The sequence below is a fragment of the Laetiporus sulphureus genome, assembly GCF_001632365.1.
Source record: "Laetiporus sulphureus 93-53 unplaced genomic scaffold LAESUscaffold_13, whole genome shotgun sequence".
NCBI classification, from domain to species: domain Eukaryota; kingdom Fungi; phylum Basidiomycota; class Agaricomycetes; order Polyporales; family Laetiporaceae; genus Laetiporus; species Laetiporus sulphureus.
The window spans coordinates 440,580-460,725 of NW_024468522.1; the positions used below are offsets into that span (position 1 = coordinate 440,580).

Here is a 20,146-nt window from a genome sequence, read left to right on the forward strand (position 1 = left end):
GCTCATAGTGGAGTTAACGGATGCTTTGGAAGTGATCTGGGAACATTTGCATGGGCTCCTAGTGGTAGAAATGGGACAAATTGCTGGTATATTTGATGATTCGAAATGGACAATGTGTCTCTTGTCGACACAATGTGCAACGTGTAATGACCTGGATCAATTACAGAGATGGAAATTGGACCTGATAAAGCAATCAAACAAGCTTAGACTGTCTGATTCCATCAATGCTGATGACAATGAAGAGATCAGCGATGTCAAACATTATCAAGGAAATGTCGACAGTGATCTGACTGTAGACATGATGGTCTCACATCTGATGACTGAATCTTTGGAAGCGTTAGATCACTCACAACTGCTCGACGATCAACGAAGGGCTTACGAGATCGTTTCATGGCACCTAAAACATATAACGTCAGGAAATCGACCTCTGCAGCTTATGATGTTGATACATGGTGAAGGAGGCATCAAAAAGTCAACAGTCATCCAGACAATAGACAGCACCTTCACCAGGATGGGAGTGGAAGAATGGCTAGCGAAAGCAGCATATACAGGGATAGCGACATTGGTGATCGATGGCAAGACAACCCATACGATAGCAGGAATCAACGTTAATGGTCGTCCAATGTCTGCGAAAAAGAGAAAAATGTTAGTGATGTACTGGGGGTGAAAAAGATATCTCATAATAGATGAGATATTGATGATATCGAAGGAGATGTTAGCCAGGATCGAACGTAACATCAGATCAGCAAGAGCAGGGTCTGACCACGAAGATGAACTGTTTGGAGGCATCAATGTGATATTATGTGGTGATTTTCATCAATTCACCTCTGTGTCGCAGCCACCCACTTTGGCACTGTACTATCTGATCAAAATGGTCAAGAAAGTGTCAGAAGATAGTCGAGCAGGAAGATTGTTATACGAACATTTTTGTACGGTCATCATATTGAAAGAACAAGTTCACATGATCGACCCAGTATGATTGGACTTCCTATAGCACTTACGTGCTGGCAATGTCAGAAGCTGAGCGCATGCTGCAGGAGCTCGTTATCAATGACAGAAACTGTCCATAATCAGGCTATGACTCACCTCCATGGAGCTCAGCTACACTAGTCACTCCCCGCCATGGTGTACGTGAAGCATGGAACAACGTAGCACTCAAATGGCACTGCAACTGAACAGGTAAAAGGATGTTTATATGTACAGCTGAAGATGACATAGAAGGACGTGCGTTAAATATTCATAAAAAAATAGCTTTGGCGAGGACAGAACATAAGCCAGCAAGACATCAGAAGCGACGACTACCACTGGAGATGAAGATTGCTGTCGGTATGAAAGTCACGGTGACGCTGAATCTGTCAACAGACTTGAATATTGTTGTCATAGTTTTATCCAGACATATTCATTTCGACAACATAAGTCTTATATAAGGCAATCCTATATCCAGATATGGATACAAACTTTCATATTAGTCTATCAATGCGAATACTCGCACCAACAATAAGATACAGCCACATATCTCGCGAATGTGCCTGCATCCACCAACTGACCAATCAGGGGCCCAATCTGAACACCCAGTCATGTGACTGGATAAGGAGCCTAAATCACCAAGGACTATGTTCGCCACATCATGGGTAGTAGCAATAACCCTATTGGATACGTCCAATAGGACCAACACCATTGGCCACTCAACAGTGGCACTACAACAGTCACTCACAGAAGTGGCGCCATGTTATATGATATATCTCATTGGATCGGCAATGGCCATTCGTGGATAGTCATTATGGTCGAGACCAGAACCATTACTGGTTCTGGCATTATGTTCACATGTAGGTACCAGAGGTCTCACAGGAGCACACGTGCCAGGGGTCCTGACTACATGTATATAAGTATGCCTTGAGTTCCCCAGTTTCATTCACCTATTATATGAGGCCTAACAGGCCATATGCTTATGCTCATAACATATAAGGCTGAGGGGCCCTTTGAGCCCGCTCTTGCTTCATATCACCATGCAACACAGGTCATGGGTCATGAGATGCAGGCTACATCTTGTAGCCAGTTCCTCGCCTTTCAGGCAGGGATCGTAAAGCGCTGTGACAATTGTGAATGGAGTGCGAGGCATGATAACAAAGATCATACTGCATCCAGAGAAGTCAGAACATGGGAACAATACCATAGTCAGATTGCAACACTTACCGGTGTACATCATTGTCAAGTTGAAAGGGACAAAGGTTGCGAAGCTAGAAGGACTGGAGGAGTAGGAAATTTCAATCGAGCCTGCACAGCAAACATAGTCACTTAATGTTACCAATGTAGGTGCTGAGAACCAACACATCAAGGTCACAATGTATCGGAGACAGTATTCAATCGTAGTCGCTTATGCATTGACAGATTATCGATCACAAGGACAAACTATGGAAAACGTGTTCATTAACATGGTGAGGCCTCCGACAAGAAAGCTGAGCCTGTTCAATTTATACATTGCGCTTTTGCGCAGTCACAGCTAGGAAACAATACAGATACTCAGAGATTTCGACGAAAACATGTTTCACGAACCTCATGACAAGAGATTGTTGATGGAAGATGAATGATTGGCCAGTTTAGATTATGAAACGATGGCATGGTAGAATGAAATTGATTGTCATATGCATCATTTCAATATATAGCACAGTGTATACTTTACACAACTAATTTGTATCATGCAATGATTGGCCGTAAACGACGATAGAACATGACTGTGATCCATGGCATTGACGTTCAAAAATAGCATAAACAGAACCTATAGGAAATATGGACTGCAGCACGTGCACGTAATTGCTAATCACAAAATGATATGGTCAATAGAACACCGCTGGATGTATAAGGCACATTCACCATACATATTTAAAATTCTCATCCTGATGACATCTATAAGGGCCATCGATGGCCAATACACATTGGTGCCAGACTGATGAACTCTATTCAGAAGGAAAACAACATAAAGTAGGCACCAGATGATGGCAAATGGGAGGACAAACCATGTGCCAGAATGCGCGATAACGAAACGAAAAAGCAGAACACCAAATGGATATGCACACAACAACATAGATGTGTAGGACTGTCACAGTATTAAGTGGCACCTTTCTTTTTGCACCATTAAAGTTCTCATTTGAGTGGTTATTTGGATGCCAACCTTCATATTGGTCTCACAAAGTGGATACTTGGATAAACAACACAATACTGCCACATACATTGCGAATATGACTGTGTCTACCACATGACCACCAAGTGCCCATGATTCAGCCACTCAGTCATGTGACACTGATCACTTGCCCTATTTGAAAGTTGTCAGGTGTTGATCATGTGACACCAGGTCACTTGCCTAGAAAGGAACTCATTAGACCACCAAGCTAGCAAGCACCCAATTCGCCACTCAAAATAGTGGCACCACTTTGCCGCCTAAATCAATAGGCAGGTACCACAACTTAGAACCCCCCTATCAACTGGCATACAGTATAGCCAGGTACAGGATAGGCTGGATCTTCTCACAACCCTATCTAGATGAAGACTGATCGTCACGCTCATTGTTCTGAGTTTGGACAGATCCTCTCATCTGATGTTGCAACCATTGTGATGTGCCCTGTTGGCCATCACCCATTGGCCCCTCAACAGTGGGCCCACTTACAGGCAATTGTCTCATTGGATTAGATAGGATTACCTCAGTGTATCCACGGCCTTTGTAGATAGTTGCTATGGCAAAGCCCAGAACCATTACCGTGTCACGGCACTGCCGGACAAGAGATCAAAAAGACTAAAAAGAAATGGTCACGTGGAACGTGTCGCCCTGATCCCCCTGATCCCTTATGTGGCTTGAGAGCCTAACACTTACTTGTTGGTGAAGCAAGCGTCTGAAAGGGTGAGAGATATATGCAGGAGCTTGGAAAGCTCAGTGAGTGCTACGGTAGTAGATGAGGAGAAACAATCTGAGGTTTCGTCCTCTACATGCTGGTCTTTATATACACGTACAGCGAACTATCTTACCTAAGCTACCTATCTATGGATATAAGCTAATGGCCGTACATGAAACAATGGAATGTCCGGAAGTAGAACAATAAGTGGGAAGATCGATGGCTGCTGTGTGAGCATCATGCCTATCTTGGTTTTCCTTTTGTTCTCTGGTGTGAACATCGTGCCTATCTGGGCTTCTGGCTAAACTAATAGGAAGTGGAAGGCCGATGCATAACAATAGTCCTTGTTCCCTTTGTTCTCAAATGAGTGCCCCTATTGTATTCTGGAATAGACAGGTCCGACCATATCATCCACGGGTCTGGATCATAACGTGTGATGTAGACTATCACCTGATTCCTACGCGTCGCATCTGTGGCTGAGTGACATGGAATATTGGTAAAGCACGTGATCTGTGGTGTGAGTAAAGTCACGTGTGGACTTTTGTGGTGAAAATCTGTGACACTACCCCCCTTTCAAGGCTCATCGTCTTGTAGAGCCAAAACCTTTATCCCCTCATGTATGTCTGTTTCTCAATGGTCCCTTGTAGTCAACTGGTATGCCTTCGACATACGCTTCGAATACTATCTGAGCGATTTGATCGTCAACGGCAACATTGAAAGGATAGTCTGAATGGTTAATCATGACGACTTTTAGTTCTCCAGTGTAGTCTGGATCGATGACACCAGCTCTGATGTCAATGCTCTATCGTGCAGAAAGGCCACTTCATGGGGCAATTCTGGTGTATGTGCCAACTGGAGGTTCTATTGCAATTCTGGTTCCTACTACTGTTTGCGAATGGGAAAGGATTGTATGAGTTTCAGCGGCATAGATATCTCATCCTGCCACGTTCTCGGATCCCCTGGTAGAAGCTTTGGCATTTTTCGTCATCTTGTGGTAGATAAAGTAGTCATCGTCATTGTGATCTGTCAGACTTATCCTGTGTGTGGACTTTGGGGCTATTTTATATGAGGATAATTTGAAGTGTTTTCCGCCATACATAACAACCCTGATTGGTGCTTTCGGAGCATCTGGGTGTTGTTGGTGGAATTCTTGAAGCAACTCCTTGGCGTTGGTAAGATTTGTTCGGGGTTTCCATGTGTCGTCGGAATGGTCATAGCCTTTCCATTTGATGAGGTATTGAACCCTTCCTCTTACTACCTTTGAGTCTAAGATTTCTTCGACTTCGAATTCTGGTTTTTCTTCAATTTCGATTGCTGGAGGTTTTGGGGGTTCGCGGTTTGTGACCGTGTCTTGATGATACATGATTAGCTTGCTTGCATGGAAGACTGGATGGACCTTCATTTGCTTGGATAGTTCTAGTCTGAACGTGACTGGTCCTAGCTTCTGAAGTACTTTGTAAGGTCCGAAGTTTTGTGTGCCTAGCTTCATGGATTTGACCTTTACTCTGAGATCTTTTTCTTTGAGTAGTACTAGGTCTCTGACTTTGAATGGGACTTCTCCCTTTTTCTCATCGAAGTACGATTTCATTCGCGAAGCTGAAACTTCCAATGCTGCCTTTGCCTGTTTTTGCGCCTCGGATCAGTGAGCGAATAGGTGTTCTAATGAAGAATGATGTATTGACTCGTGTACGTCTGGTGCCATTTTTGGATGCCAGCCATATTCGACAAAAAATGGGGAAAGTGCGGTGGACTCGTGGGTCTGGTTATTGTATGAAAATTCTACTGTTGGCAGATAGTAGACCCAGTCATTTTGTCTGTGGTTGCAGTACATACAAAGGTACTGTTCCAACACCTGGTTAACCCTTTCCATCTGACCATCTGTTTGGGGGTGATATGCTGTAGACATTGTAGACTTTATACCGAGCTTCTGGCAGAACTCCTGGAATAGTTTACTCGCGCACTGGGTACCTCTGTCTGAGATAATCTGGCACGGTAATCCATGGAGTTTGAAGACTTCATTATAGAATATGTTAGTGACTTGTGATGAGGTAACTGTATTGTCTGTTGCATAAAGGTGCGCTCACTTCATGAATCTGTCTACGACGACAAGTATTGCCATCTTCTTTTCTCCCCTAAAGTTCATGGCTGGAGGAAGTTGGGTGATGAGATTGACGGTGATGATCTTCCATGGTCCTTCTGGTACATTATTGGGTTGTAGTAGTCCGTATGGTTTTTCTCTTGAGTACTTATTGCGTTGACAACTGTCGCAACGTTGTACGTATTTCTTAACCATTACAGACATTCCTGGTCACCAATAGTTCCGAGTAATGAGCTCCAATGTCTTGAACCTGCCTGGATGTCCGGCTGCTAATGTGTCATGATGGAGCTTTATTAGGTCGAGGTGTAGCTGTTGAGCCTTGAGAACATAAACCTTTCCGTGATGGAGTAGCAGTCTGTGCTCAAAGTTCCATTCCGCGAGGTTTTTCCTAAATTCGCGCTGTCCTGTAGTCAAAAGTGCACAATAATCCTTGGTCATCGTGTCATCTGTGAGTGCCTTCTTGATCCTTTCCAGTAGTTGAGCATCATCAACTTCAGATGCAGGAGCAGGTCGAATCGCATTGATAGCGAAAAATTCCAGTTTTAACAACATTTGGTTCGAATTGTCGCTGTCCACCCTCCTCTCATGGTCTGGCCTCCTAGACAGAGGATCGGCACATAGCATAGTCTTTCCAGATCAGTGACTAAGTATAAAATTGAATCATGTGAGGAATAATGCTCAGCACGCTTGGTGCTGGGATAACTTCTGTGCCTGGCGGAAGTATGTAAGGTTGAGATGATCTGACCAAATCTCAATGGGTTCTGGATGTCCTTCTAGATAGTGCCAGTATTCTTCTAGTGCCCGAATGATTGCAAGCATCTCCTTGTCATAAATCTCATAGTTTCTCTCATGTTCATTAAGTGATTTGGAGTAGTATGCGACTGGATGCCATAGCTTGTTGTTACGAAATGTACCGTCGCTCATGGTCATGTGATCCCCATGAACAAGCGCCTAGAAGAGACGCCCAATCACGGTCAGGTGATATCAGTCACTATGTGACCAAAGACAGCTTCTAGTCACTATGTGACCGAGGACAGCTTCTAGGGTTCTCAAACTCTAACCCCAGGATCTGCGATCCAGGACTTTGGTTCCCATTTTATATTTCAGGTATTTCACCTACGCTTTTCTTAGCTCGCCAATTACCTGGCTCGCAGCAGCTAAGCTCCGGTGTGTTTCACCTATCTTTATCACTGAGGCAGTGTAAAGGACCCCTTGTACTAGTACCCCAGACTATAGGTCTGCGACTATATAAAGGGGCGGAGCAGCAGCTGGAAGATAACCTCTTCCACCTGTGACTCTGAACGTTCTCAGTTCTAGAACCCTCATGCAATCGTACTCGCTCTCAAGAGGTAGTAAGCTCGTATGCTTGCTAGAGTCAGAACAGCGAACCTAGTAACCTGCGGGTGAACGTGCAGTAGCTGTAGCGGCCAAGGCCTAGCAAGGGTAGAGTGAGGACCTCACTGCTACATCGTCTACTAGGCTTGACCACACTATAAACCCTGCTAATAGTCTGCCTGACTATTGGAGACATTAGGTATATTCGATATCTAAGTCTCCATCCACGTTGTGGACTAGTACGTGTGAGAAAGCACACATGGTTCTGAACGTTCTAGCAGAGAACGCTTCATAACATTTGGAAGAGGTTTTTCTATAGGTCAACCTGTTTAGGTTTCTAACCACTTACAAGAAGTGGGGTCTACTTGGACGCTACAGGAAACTCAAGACCTGTGTGGTCACTTCCAGGACCTGTGTGGTTACCTCGGTACGACAGGGAAAAGGAACCTGTGTGGACACCCTCGGACCTGTGTGGTTAACTCAGATCTGTGTGGATCGAACTCAAGCACTAGTGATTACCTGTGTGGTAATCCAGAAGAGAAGCCCTCAACTGAGGCACACGTAGAAGACGTGCTAAAGCCCTTCCCAGGGAAGGCAATTTGAAATCAAGAAGATTCAAGGAACTAGCGGTAGTCTGTGTGACTATCCAGAAGAACTCTGTGTGGAAACGCGGACCGGTGCGGTCGACGAACAATTGGTTAAGGACCATCAAGAAAAGACAAAATGTCGTATCGTGAAAACAAAGGATATGAATCGGACTCTGGAGATGAGCCGGTAGGCTATCAAGGAGATAAAGGATACACGACGCCGTTGTCATGGAACGATGCAACCAATGAAGAATTGGATTGGTTCGCCGATGTCAAGAATACACGAGCCATTGCGTTGTGAAGACGACAAAGGCTGGGGAACCTTACAACCCCAGAAGAACAGCAGGAGCTTCGAGAGCTCGAACGCGACGTTGAAGAAATTCAACGCGTAATCAATAATAGGAAGGACATTGCAAAGGATTTCGAGGACGAATTCCTAACGCATACGGACCTTCCTAGAGGAGAAGTAATACAAGTCGATCCAAGGCCAGAGGACGCCGAGGGATCAAACAAGGATAAAGGAGGGGAGGAATGGAATCCTCTCGGCATCAATCCAAGTCTACTAAGGAGTAGCGATTCCAGCGTTACGCCAACATCCACGAAACCCTACGATGGATTAGGATTATGGAAAGGAGTTAGGACGATACCCTTGACCAGGACATCCTCGGAAGGAGGAAGGCCAGTAACGCCAGTCGGAATGCCAGTAAGGCCACAGTCAGCCATGGCGCAAACAAGTAGTCTGGGAACTACTCGTCAAAACCCCATCAAAGCACGGTACGATCCAGCCAATGGACCACCAGTGCATCCAGGACCAACATGTCTGGAATTTCAGTGGCAGGAATATCTCCTGGAAATGAATCTCTACGCGCTGTATAATTCTGCACAACCAGAATTGGAAAAGGAGGAATTACAGCTAGGCGAGATCCGACCATTCGCAGGAGATAAGCGAACATTCACGTCATTCCTCCAGGCTGGAGAACGACATCTCCAGGCAAACATCCACATATACGACGATGACTACAGTCAAATAACGTTCATCCTATCCCACTTCGAACCAGGTTCAGCAGCAGCAAAATGGGTCGAATCATGGAAAGCAGCGATGATCGCATCTACAGGAAGATCAGATGATCTAGGACTTTATCGTGACTTTCGGATGACACTCCAAGAAAAGTATGGAGGAGTCGCAACCAAGGACCAAGCATGGCAAACGTTACTCGACAATCAGTGCAGGCAAAAGAAAGGGAAGGTCGACGATTACATCAGAAATCTTGACATCCTATTTCGCTATGCTGAAATCGACGATGACTATACCAAGCTCGTTCATTTCAAGCGAGGCTTGGAATCGAAGTTGGCAGAAAAAGTCTTCCTTACTCCGAATCCTCCAACCACATATGAGGATGCTTGCGACAGTGCAAGACAAGTCAACGACCTTCGAAATGTCCATAAAGGAAAAAGCAACATCTTCGATTTCATCACACATGCGAATCAGGATGATTCAATGGATGCAGGAGAATTGATGGATATAGACGATCCCAATGCAATGGACATCGATAGGGCACGACGAATACGACAAGTACGGAACCTCCCAGTCAAGGAACGCCTATGCTATACGTGCAGGAAGCCAGGGCACGAGATGGATCAATGCCCTTCAAAGAAGCCAAACATTGATCGAATCCTGCCCGTACAGATCGTATCAAAGAAGAAGCAGAAGAAGGCTTCTTCAATTAAGAAGAAAGATGCACACGCATCTATCGGATCACAAGAACCCTCACAAGATCCGCCGATCACGAAGAAGATGCGAAAGCAGATTGAGCAATTGGTAACGAAGTTGGTCAATGCAACATTTGTCAAGCTTCTTCTCGGAGGTGACAATCGAGATCACCATATCGATCAGAAGAAGAAGGAAGCCGAAGAAGATGATGACGAACCTATGGATATCGATCGAATGTCTGAACATATTCTTGGCATGAATACCATTCGAATTGGCGCCATACGAACTCATTCATCACATGACGACCAGACAGCCTTCCCTACGTCAATATGGAAGGAAGTACTTATGTCATCGCTCGATCTCAGTCAAAAAGAATAGCATGGAATCAAGGCCATTGTCCAAAGAAAATTTGACAAGAGACGGCAAGGAGATGATGATGAAAGTACTTCATCTACGTCTTCCTCTTCAGCAGATAACATGCCCAGCCAGCATATGGAGACATGTCCTAACCAGAAAGGCAAACAGAAGAAGACAAAACGGCAGCAGTCGACTAAGTCAGGCCAGCAATCCTCACCTTCCATTAACCAATGGATCAATCAGCCATTCAAAGGGACTCACGATGATTCTCGCCATTCACAACCGGGACAAGAACAGTTCTCTGGTCGATGCTGGAACTGTAATCGTATCGGACATCGCGAATTTGAATTTCCAAAACTGCCTCGAATGAATGTTACTTCTGAAAACAGTAACCAATCAAGGTCACGATCATTGCGAAAGCACGAACGATGGAATGCAGGATGAATCCCCGATTCGTTATCACCTAAGCATCCCAAGGCAGCCTATGCACGGAACTCCAGTATTGATTCCTCGAATCCAAGCACTGGCAGCAATGTGAAGCAAGGAACTTCTCCAAGTCCCTCAAGCCCTCAAGTGCATCGCAGTGGATGTACCATCGAGTTGTTTAACAGTGATTCTGAATCATCAAGCACCAATCAGACTTCCTGGGCTGATCAAGTCAAAAGGAGATATCAGTCTCAGAGCAGCCCTGCATCAGAACAATCAAGTATCGGCACGAATGATGAGTCCTCCGCTGAATCACACAACAGCTCTACGCATACTATTTCAAGAATACTTCCTTTCTCGAGGCGAAAGCGCAGATGGAGAAGACAGGATCTTCTGGTTTAATCACCAAGAGGTCTTGGCAGTTGGAGAGGGAAGCTTGTGTTACGAAACGTACTGTCGCTCATGGTCACGTGATCCCCATGAACAAGCGCCTAGAAGAGACGCCCAATCACGGTCAGGTGATATCAGTCACTATGTGACCGAAGACAGCTTCTAGTCACTATGTGACCGAGGACAGCTTCTAGGGTTCTCAAACTCTAACCCCAGGATCTGCGATCCAGGACTTTGGTTCCCATTTTATATTTCAGGTATTTCACCTACGCTTTTCTTAGCTCGCCAATTACCTGGCTCGCAGCAGCTAAGCTCCGGTGTGTTTCACCTATCTTTATCACTGAGGCAGTGTAAAGGACCCCTTGTACTAGTACCCCAGACTATAGGTCTGCGACTATATAAAGGGGCGGAGCAGCAGCTGGAAGATAACCTCTTCCACCTGTGACTCTGAACATTCTCAGTTCTAGAACCCTCATGCAATCGTACTCGCTCTCAAGAGGTAGTAAGCTCGTACGCTTGCTAGAGTCAGAACAGCGAACCTAGTAACCTGCAGGTGAACGTGCAGTAGCTGTAGCGGCCAAGGCCTAGCAAGGGTAGAGTGAGGACCTCACTGCTACATCGTCTACTAGGCTTGACCACACTATAAACCCTGCTAATAGTCTGTGTGACTATTGGAGATGTTAGGTATATTTGGTATCTAAGTCTCCGTCCACGTTGTGGACTAGTACGTGTGAGAAAGCACACATGGTTCTGAACGTTCTAGCAGGGAACGCTTCATAACACTTGTCTTCTCCCAGCTGTTCGAGTACTGCTCCTGTTGCATAGTCTGAGGAATCGGTTTCTAGGCAGTATGGTGCAGTGTCATTGGGGAGCTGTAAGATTGAGGCTGATGTAAACGCCATTTTGAGTGCACTGAAGGCTTGGTCTTGCTCTTCCTTCCATTGCCAGGGCACGTCCTTACAGGTGAGAAGCGTTAAAGGTCGTGCGAGTTTCGCAAAGTCCTTTATAAATCACCTGTAGAAATTCGTGAATCCTAAAAAGGCCTATACTTGTTTGACCTTAGTAGGTGCTGGCCAGCCAAGGACTCCTTCGATTTTAGCAGGGTCCATCTGTACTGAGTTCTTGCTGATAATCATGCCAAGATACTCAATTGAGGACTGTTCAAAGAAGCATTTCTCCAGTTTGACATACAAGTCGTTGTCCCGGAGGTGCTGTAGAACTGCTTTTACTAATTGTCGGTGTTCTTCGAGATCGTCGGTAAAGATGAGGATGTCATCTAGGTAGACTACCACTTTCCCTGTGCGAATCAAGTCTTTGAGGACTGTGTGCATCATCATTTGGAAAGTGCTAGGAGCGTTGCAGAAACTGAAGTACATTACTGTGGGTTTGAAGGGGCCACGATGTGTTTGTAAAGATGCTAGCTTGTGAGAGTCTATCGATAAGGTCTAAAATGCGTGGGATTGGGAACTTGTTCTTCTTGGTTACCGCGTTGAGGTTCCTGTAGTCTTGTACTGACCTCAGTGACCCATCTTTCTTTTTGACGAAGAAGACAGGTGCTGTTGTTGGACTCCTTGACCTCTTGATGTATTCTTTGGCCAACTCTTGGTCTATCCACGTGTCGAGCGAATTCCTTTCCTGTAGATTCATGGGATATAACTTTGCCGGGCATGGTAATGATGCCTCTGGAACAAGTTCGATTGGATGATCATAGGGCTTTCTTGTGGGCATTCATTCCGATTGCTTCTTGGAGAACACATCACCATACTCGTGGAAGTGTTTGGGGACATAGGCTGACACTGGGTGAAGCAATCAATAATTTGAGGTGAAAGATGATAAAAATATTGAAGAAAAAGTTCAAATCTTTTAAGCATCTTCACTGTCAATTTGTGATAAAAGTATCCAAAATATTTTTAACATCTTTTGTTGTGAAAGATGATGAAAGATTGAAAGGAGATTGCATGAAATATTAATAATCATTTCTTCAATCTTTTACAATCTTTCATACAAAACTATGACGAAAAGTTTCAAAATCTTTTCTCACTCTTTTTTGATCAAAGATGATGCAAATATTGTGACTATGTCACACCCTTGTTTTCATATACTAAGCTAGTACTAAGATATGGAGGTTAATACTCAGGTTTATATGTTAACACTATACTAGTGCTATAGTCAGAAGAGTAAGACTAAGATGCCAATGTTAGCAGTATGCTAATACTAAGATTTAAATGCTAGTACTATGCCAGTATTAAGGTCTGAAGGTTAGTACTATGCTAGTACTAAGCTAGTACTAGAGTTTGAAGGTAAGTGCTATGCTAGCATTCAGCTGGTACTAAAGCCTGAATGCTAGTACTACACTAGTACCAAGCCAGTACTAAGGTCTGAAGGTTAGTACTACGCTAGTACTACGCTAGTACTAAGCTAGTGCTAACATCTAGAGATCAATACTATGCTAGTACCATGCTAGTACTAGCCTTCAGACCTTAGTGCTAGCATAGTACTAACCTTCAAAGCTTAGTACTAGCATAGTACTAGCATAGTACTAACCTTCAAACCTTAGCATTACTCTGCAGACCTTAGTACTAGCTTATTACTAACCTTCAAACCTTAATACTAGCATAGTACTAGCATTAAAATTTTAGTATTAGGATACTGCTAACATTAGAATCTTAGTATTACTCTTCTGACTATAAGATTAGTATAGTGCTAATATATAATTCTGAGTATTAGCCTCCATATCTTAGTACTAGCTTAGTATATGAAAACAAGAGTGTGACATAGTCACAATATTTTCATCTTTTTTGATCAAAAAAAAGTAAAAAAAGATTTTAAAACTTTTCATCATAGTTTTATATGAAGGGGTTGTAAAATGATTGAAGAAATGATTATTAATATTTCATGCAATCTCCTTTCAATCTTTTCATCATCTTTCACAACAAAAGATGTTAAAAATATTTCAAATACTTTTATTACAAATTGACAGTGAAGATGCTTAGAAGATTTGAACTTTTTCTTCAATATTTTTACCATCTTTCACCTCAAATTATTGATTGTTTCACCCAGTGTGACCAGTAGTCTTTGTCCTGTTCTCCTTTTTGCGGTGCTCTATCCTGATTCCTCTTGGTGTCAAGACCCATGATAAGTGATGCTATGGCCTGCGCATCAGGGTCTTCTGATAATGACACCCATCTAATGAAGCTGTCCATGTTGTTCCAGTTGTCACCTAACTCCTGAGAACTGACAAACTCCATTAGGTCTTCGATGTGGGGGATGTTTGTGTCTTCCAGGTCCTCCTCCTGGACTGCTACCTGTGAGGGTGCGCATTGTTGTGGGCACCAGGTGAACTCAATATTAAGCTTTCCCCAATCCACTTCGGTATTATGCTCCTTGAGAAAGCTCATATCTAGTATAACATCTTTGTGACCAATGTTGGTGACAAGAAGGCTCTGTCTGCTGGTATGGTTTCTGATGGTTATACTTAGAAGAACCCTTTTCTTAATGGTTCTACCCTTGTTATGTGATGCATCTGCATTGTATACCCTGATCTCCTTCTCAAGTGAGATCGTAGCAAGATTTAACTGATCAACCAGCCGTGAGTTGATGTAACAAGAATATGCTCCTGAGTCGAGGAGCGCCTCAGTCTAGAGTTCCCTTACTCCCTGTTTGAGGTGAACAGGTAAATCGATCGCATGTTTTGATGAACCAGTTGATGCAATATATAGAAAATCTGAAACTGGTACATGCGCGAGTGAGTAGGTACTGTTTCAATGTCTATGAGAACTCTGGCCAGACCTCAGAGAACCCGCCGAAGAAAATCCTCATCACTTTCCACCTCTGTGATCCTAGCTGCTTTAACAGCTGGTTCTGGTTCTGCATCCTTTTCCTTTGCATCATAGCTGGCGAGGAAGGCACAGACTGCTTCTTCCCTCACTTTGCCATCATCGGAACTGCTTGATGCCACTGGTGTCGATATTGCCCTTGTCGCTTGTCCCTGTCTGGGCATTTCTAATTTGCCTTTGTACTTTGGGTCGGGGCACTTCTGTCTGAATATGAAGGGATGCTTTCCACAACGTACACAGAGCTTTCTTTCCAGCCAGCCTTCCTGTTCCTTGGTGAGTTGGGTGACGTGGTCCACATCCATTGCGTTAGGATCCTTTCAGGCTCTTGGTGCTTGTGATGATTGTGTTGTTGCTGTTCTGCACTGTCCTGCCTTGTCGGCCCTGAACTTGGATTCGAGTTGTAGACAGAGGTCGAGGTATTCTGGCCATGTGGTCAGATCTGCGATCCCTAGGCTGTCTCGAGTTACCATTGCCTGTCATACTTCCTTGCTTCGGTGTTCAGTGATATAGCCAATGAGTGTGGTGTGCCCTAAGTTCATCTTAGTGGCCCATTGCCAGAACTGTTTAGTGAAGAAGACCATCGTGGGATAGGTCTTGGCGCAGATCTCCTTCAGATGTTGTTGCACATCTTTGTCTGGGTCGAGCATCCTGTAGTTCACCTTGAGAATATTGACAAAGTCTTCCCAAGTACCGAGCACCTGCCATGCTGCTGCATTTGTTGCGTATTCAGACATATATGTAAAAGCACCTCCTTCTAAGTGCAGCAGCACCGTGGTAATCTTGCGTTCATCATCGTTGATCTCATTCCACCACATCCATATACCGAGTTGTTGGAGCCAGTCCTCCAGACTTCCTTTGCCCGAGTAGTGTGGAGGTTCAGCAATTTTAATGCAGGGGTAGTGGGATTGGACCTTGCTGGAGTTGTGACCTTGTGTTTTAGTAACGCCGCTTGCTTTGAGCGAAGCTAACTCATGTCACAGCTTAGTGTTCTCGCTGCCTAGTTCCATCATCCTTTTTCCCATGTCTAGCATGGATCCCTGCATGGTTGTGATCTCATCGTTGAGGACGATCATGTGTGCATCCTGGGCTTTGATCCTGTCTGAGAGCTTCTCATTTTCAGACTTAAGTACTGCCTCTTTGAGTTGTCGTTCATTTTGAGCCGATGCGATTGAGGCCTCAAGAATCCTTTTGTGCTCGTACATTTTGTCGCCGAGCACATTGTACATTTTCTTGAGCTCATTGTCTACCATTGACTTCATGACGACGATCACCCATTCACGAATGTTGTCCGGGACCTCACCGGGTGCAGATTGTCTGATAGCATCTTCGAGATGCTCGTACTGTTGTCCAGCGTAAGACCATGCAGGGGGGATGTATGCGGGGAGGAGTGATGGAGTCGGGGATGGTGGTCCTCCAACTTGCGATGCAGAATCTTCTGGTCGGAGTTCTGGTGATGCTTGTCTAGAAGCACGAGGTGTGCTTCCGTCATGTGCCTCAATGTTTGGATGCATGATGTCCTGCATTCTTTGTGCAAACATCAACATTTGTGTGCATCCAGATTCTGACATTGTGCAGATAGACATGTGTCTAATTAAAAATAAAGCCTAGGTACTGCTTGTCCTTGACTTTCCCAATCTCCCTGACGATCTCATCCAACCTCTGCTGCTTTCCTATCTCCTTGAAGTTGATCCTGCCTATCTCTAGGCAGCACGTGTTGATGACCTGTTTCTCTACAAAGGTGTATTCATGAGTTCCCGTGTAGAGGTCTGTGCAGACCTTGTCTAACTCTGATGCAAGGAGTTGTACCTTCTTTCATCTATCCTGATCAATTCTCTCCCAGAATGCTCCTAGTATTGGTTGCAGTCTGAAGCAGGTGGCTGAGACCTGCTTCTTGAGCATTTCGATATGGATGGTGGGCCTAATTTTGGACAGAAGAGGGCGAATGGGTCGTGCGTGTGTGTTGACTTTAACAAAGTTGGGAAGGGGTCGCACTGGCTGTGAAGCAACAATGATGGGGGGAACAGTGTTGGAGGTGATGATCTCTGGGGGTGGTCTCAGCTTTCGACCACCTGTAGTGAGGTGTCCTTTCCTAGGCTTATAGCGTTCAAGTGGGGGGGTGTGACTGTGAGGCCGGCGAATGATGCCTTGGACTCTGATGTGTGTAGTATCAACTACCCTGGCCGCTGCGTGCTGCCTGTCTGTAGAGGATGTGTCTAGGGAAGCTAGAGTGAGAAGCCTTCCTCACTCCTTGTTGATCTCGAGGTGTTTGTAGCTGGTGTAAGGATCATCATGCCTTGGTGGCCTTGCACTTTGCTGCCTTGGGCTGCTCAGTGTCTTGCTGAGGCTCACACCTGGTAGAAGTCGAGTTGGAATATGTGGAGAAAAAGCCATGTGCTACGGCTGAAACTGCTTGCGCTGAAAATATGTGGCCACTTGTGTTAAACACTAAGCAGGGACACAGAAAATGTCAGATTGTTTCTAATGTCATGGCACCGCCAGACAAGAGATCAAAAAGACTAAAAAGGAATGGTCACGTGGAACGTGTCGCTCTGATCCCCCTGATCCCTTATGTGGCTTGAGAGCCTAACACTTACTTGTTGGTGAAGCAAGCGTCTGAAAGGGTGAGAGATATATGCAGGAGCTTGGAAAGCTCAGTGGGTGCTACGGTAGTAGATGAGGAGAAACAATCTGAGGTTTCGTCCTCTACATGCTGGTCTTTATATACACATACAGCGAACTATCTTACCTAAGCTACCTATCTATGGGTATAAGCTAATGGCCGTACATGAAACAATGGAATGTCCGGAAGTAGAACAATAAGTGGGAAGATCGATGGCTGCTGTGTGAGCATCGTGCTATCTTGGTTTTCCTTTTATTCTCCGGTGTGAACATCGTGCCTATCTGGGCTTCTGGCTAAACTAATAGGAAGTGGAAGGCCGATGCATAACAATAGTCCTTGTTCCCTTTGTTCCCAAATGGGTGCCCCTATTGTATCCTGGAATAGACAGGTCTGACTGTATCATCCACGGATCTGGACCATAACATGTGATGTAGACTATCACCTGATTCCTACGTGTCGTGTCTGTGGCTGAGTGGCATGGAATATTGGTGAAGCACGTGATCTGTGGCGTGAGTAAAGTCATGTGTGGACTTTTGTGGTGAAAATCTGTGACATACCAGTTTTGACAATATGTTCACATATAGGTATCTGAGATCTCACAGTAGCACAGTGCCAGGGGCCCTGCCCTACATGTATATAAGCACCTATGAGGAAGCTGGGTACCCCCAGTTTCATTCAACTATTTCATGTGGCCTAAACAGGCATCACCTCCCTTTTGTATGATATAAGGCAAAGGGCCCTTTGAGCCTCTTTTTGCAGGCTGCATGTCACTGCATGCCTTTTTGACCTAGCCTCCTTGTGGCAGGTTCTTATTTTGGTATTTGTGCAGGTCACTGAGCGTGGCTAGCACCTTGCAACCATTTCCTTGCCTTTTGACAGGATTCATGATGCACCGTAACATTTGAATGAAACTGCATGCACACCCCCAGCTTCCTGCTGCTGGTGTGATTTGTTGGTCCTAAACATGACCACCTTAAACAAAACTGTTTAATTTTTGAGCCAAGCGAAGAAGACCTAGAGTTATTCGCTTGTGCTTTTTCAGCCCAAGAAATCCAGGTGTGGGGCACACCTTTTTTGACACATCTATCATCACCTCTATTGCTGTTAGCCTACCTCAAGACTTGGTAGCAGGCACCTTCGTGTAAGCAGCTCCCTCACCAGGCTAGCGCTGCAGCAACATTTGATATTGGAACCTTTGTCCCCCCACCCATATTCATTTCAATATGGGCAATATTTGCGAAAATACCATGAGTTATCGCTCCTTATGTGCGAAAATACTATAAGTTATCGCTTACATAAGACATCCAACGTCCGAAATGACATAAAACTATTACATTTATATATCATTTGTATATAGGAATTGGTCACCTATAGATATATAATACATATTTCGGATATCTAAAGACATACTACCATCGAATCAATCATCCTGATTGCCCATAAGATCTCCAAGAGCACAGCAGTCTTTTGATTGTAAACTGCTGGTGAAAATAGATCTTTACTTAGTTGTAGCAGTCCACAATAGATAATCCAAATTTTTAGGGAGCTATTTTGGCACACACAATGGGATATTGGAAATACTTTTATCCAGAAGTGGTCTCAGAATTACTACATATTGTGCAACAATCAGTAATTTATTCGCTATGGGATGCCTCCACTACCTATTCCCCACAACAAGTGCATAGGCTTTTTTTCCCACCCATTCTCCCTTATCTTTTTGTGCCCCACAAGTCTTGTTCAATCTAATAAATCATTCATGCCACGTCAGTCCTGGGAGGGACCTGGCAAGGGGTAGGTAATATAGGGGATAACCGAAGGTTAATCACCTTTAATGTGCGTGTGTGCAATGAATATGTAACTATGCCTGGAATGCCGAAGAGTGGACAAGCTGAAGAGCTGACAGGCACATCAACAGCAATTGCCCAGCATAACCCGATGCGATATTCAAAGGAACACAAGCAAGATGTTATGGATAATTTGCCAGATGGAACATCAAGGATTATATTTCTCCTCAATTCGCAGAGCGACATTTTTCAAACTTTTTGCCTAACATGCCACTGAATGGAGCAAATGAGAGACCATTGCTACCTATGAGACAGAGCATTGGGGAACACTTCTCAACTTCAAATAGCACCAATTCTATATAAAATCCTAAAAGACATAGGCAACCTTTTGGGTACAAGACACAATCTTTAGAACAGCTCTCTGACCAAGAGCATTCTATCATTTGGCAGCTATGAGCGCCACCATGGACCTGGGCAAGTCAATCAAACTGCACCACTAGGCAGCTATGAGGGTCACCAAGCACGTGATCTATTACCATATTTAGCAGCATTGAGCGCCTTATGGCACATAACTTTGCAAGATTATGTAATAAAGAACATATACTGGTCGGGTTTTGAACTTGATACTTCACCGCCCCCATGGCACAGTGGAAGCATCCATGAGGGCATGACAAGAATGTGTGAATTCGACAAATGACTGATGACAGCGTTCGACAACTGGTGAAGCCCAGTATCCAGAGTGATACTGAAGGGCCACAACAGGGCCTTAAATGCATCTTTTTATATAAATAATCTGCACGACCTTAGCACATCATTAAACTATTCAATTTTTAGCAGCTTTGAGCACCACGAATGACCAAGCTCATGTCTTTAAACTTCAAGCCCTTTTGCATATCATCTTGAGCAATAGCAGCTAATAGCAATGTCTGTGACATTAGATAACTAGGACCAAGGACTGTTAGCCACACAAGTGCACCATTTACCTGAGCAAGTCATTAAACTGCATCACCCCTTTTTGCTGCTAGCAAAGTCTTGAATGCCATTCACACACCCTGCCATTGCACCCTGGAGGTCAGAACCTGAAGCGAGGGTACTATTTACCTTAGCATTTATTCAGT

At 44.5% G+C, this 20,146-nt stretch overlaps 4 protein-coding genes across 4 annotated transcripts; 3 read left to right on the forward strand and 1 right to left on the reverse strand.

The window, feature by feature from the left end:
- Nucleotides 1-316: 316 nt before the first annotated feature.
- On the forward strand, nucleotides 317-667 carry LAESUDRAFT_650020 (uncharacterized protein; the record flags this gene model as incomplete). The annotated part of the gene is made up of 1 exon (XM_040904213.1): nucleotides 317-667. The coding sequence occupies one exon, from the start codon at nucleotides 317-319 to the stop codon at nucleotides 665-667; it is 351 nt and encodes a 116-aa protein (XP_040765698.1).
- Nucleotides 668-2,342: 1,675 nt separating this feature from the next.
- Nucleotides 2,343-2,504, forward strand: LAESUDRAFT_650204 (uncharacterized protein; the record flags this gene model as incomplete). The annotated part of the gene is made up of 1 exon (XM_040904225.1): nucleotides 2,343-2,504. The coding sequence occupies one exon, from the start codon at nucleotides 2,343-2,345 to the stop codon at nucleotides 2,502-2,504; it is 162 nt and encodes a 53-aa protein (XP_040765699.1).
- Nucleotides 2,505-8,040: 5,536 nt separating this feature from the next.
- On the forward strand, nucleotides 8,041-9,993 carry LAESUDRAFT_758086 (uncharacterized protein; the record flags this gene model as incomplete). Its single annotated transcript, XM_040912406.1, has 2 exons — nucleotides 8,041-8,165; nucleotides 8,217-9,993. 2 exons carry the CDS (start codon nucleotides 8,041-8,043, stop codon nucleotides 9,991-9,993), a joined length of 1,902 nt encoding a protein of 633 aa, XP_040765700.1.
- Nucleotides 9,994-14,578: 4,585 nt separating this feature from the next.
- On the reverse strand, nucleotides 14,579-16,135 carry LAESUDRAFT_758089 (uncharacterized protein; the record flags this gene model as incomplete). The annotated part of the gene is made up of 4 exons (XM_040912407.1): nucleotides 14,579-14,828; nucleotides 14,861-15,045; nucleotides 15,107-15,539; nucleotides 15,603-16,135. 4 exons carry the CDS (start codon nucleotides 16,133-16,135, stop codon nucleotides 14,579-14,581), a joined length of 1,401 nt encoding a protein of 466 aa, XP_040765701.1.
- Nucleotides 16,136-20,146: the final 4,011 nt, after the last annotated feature.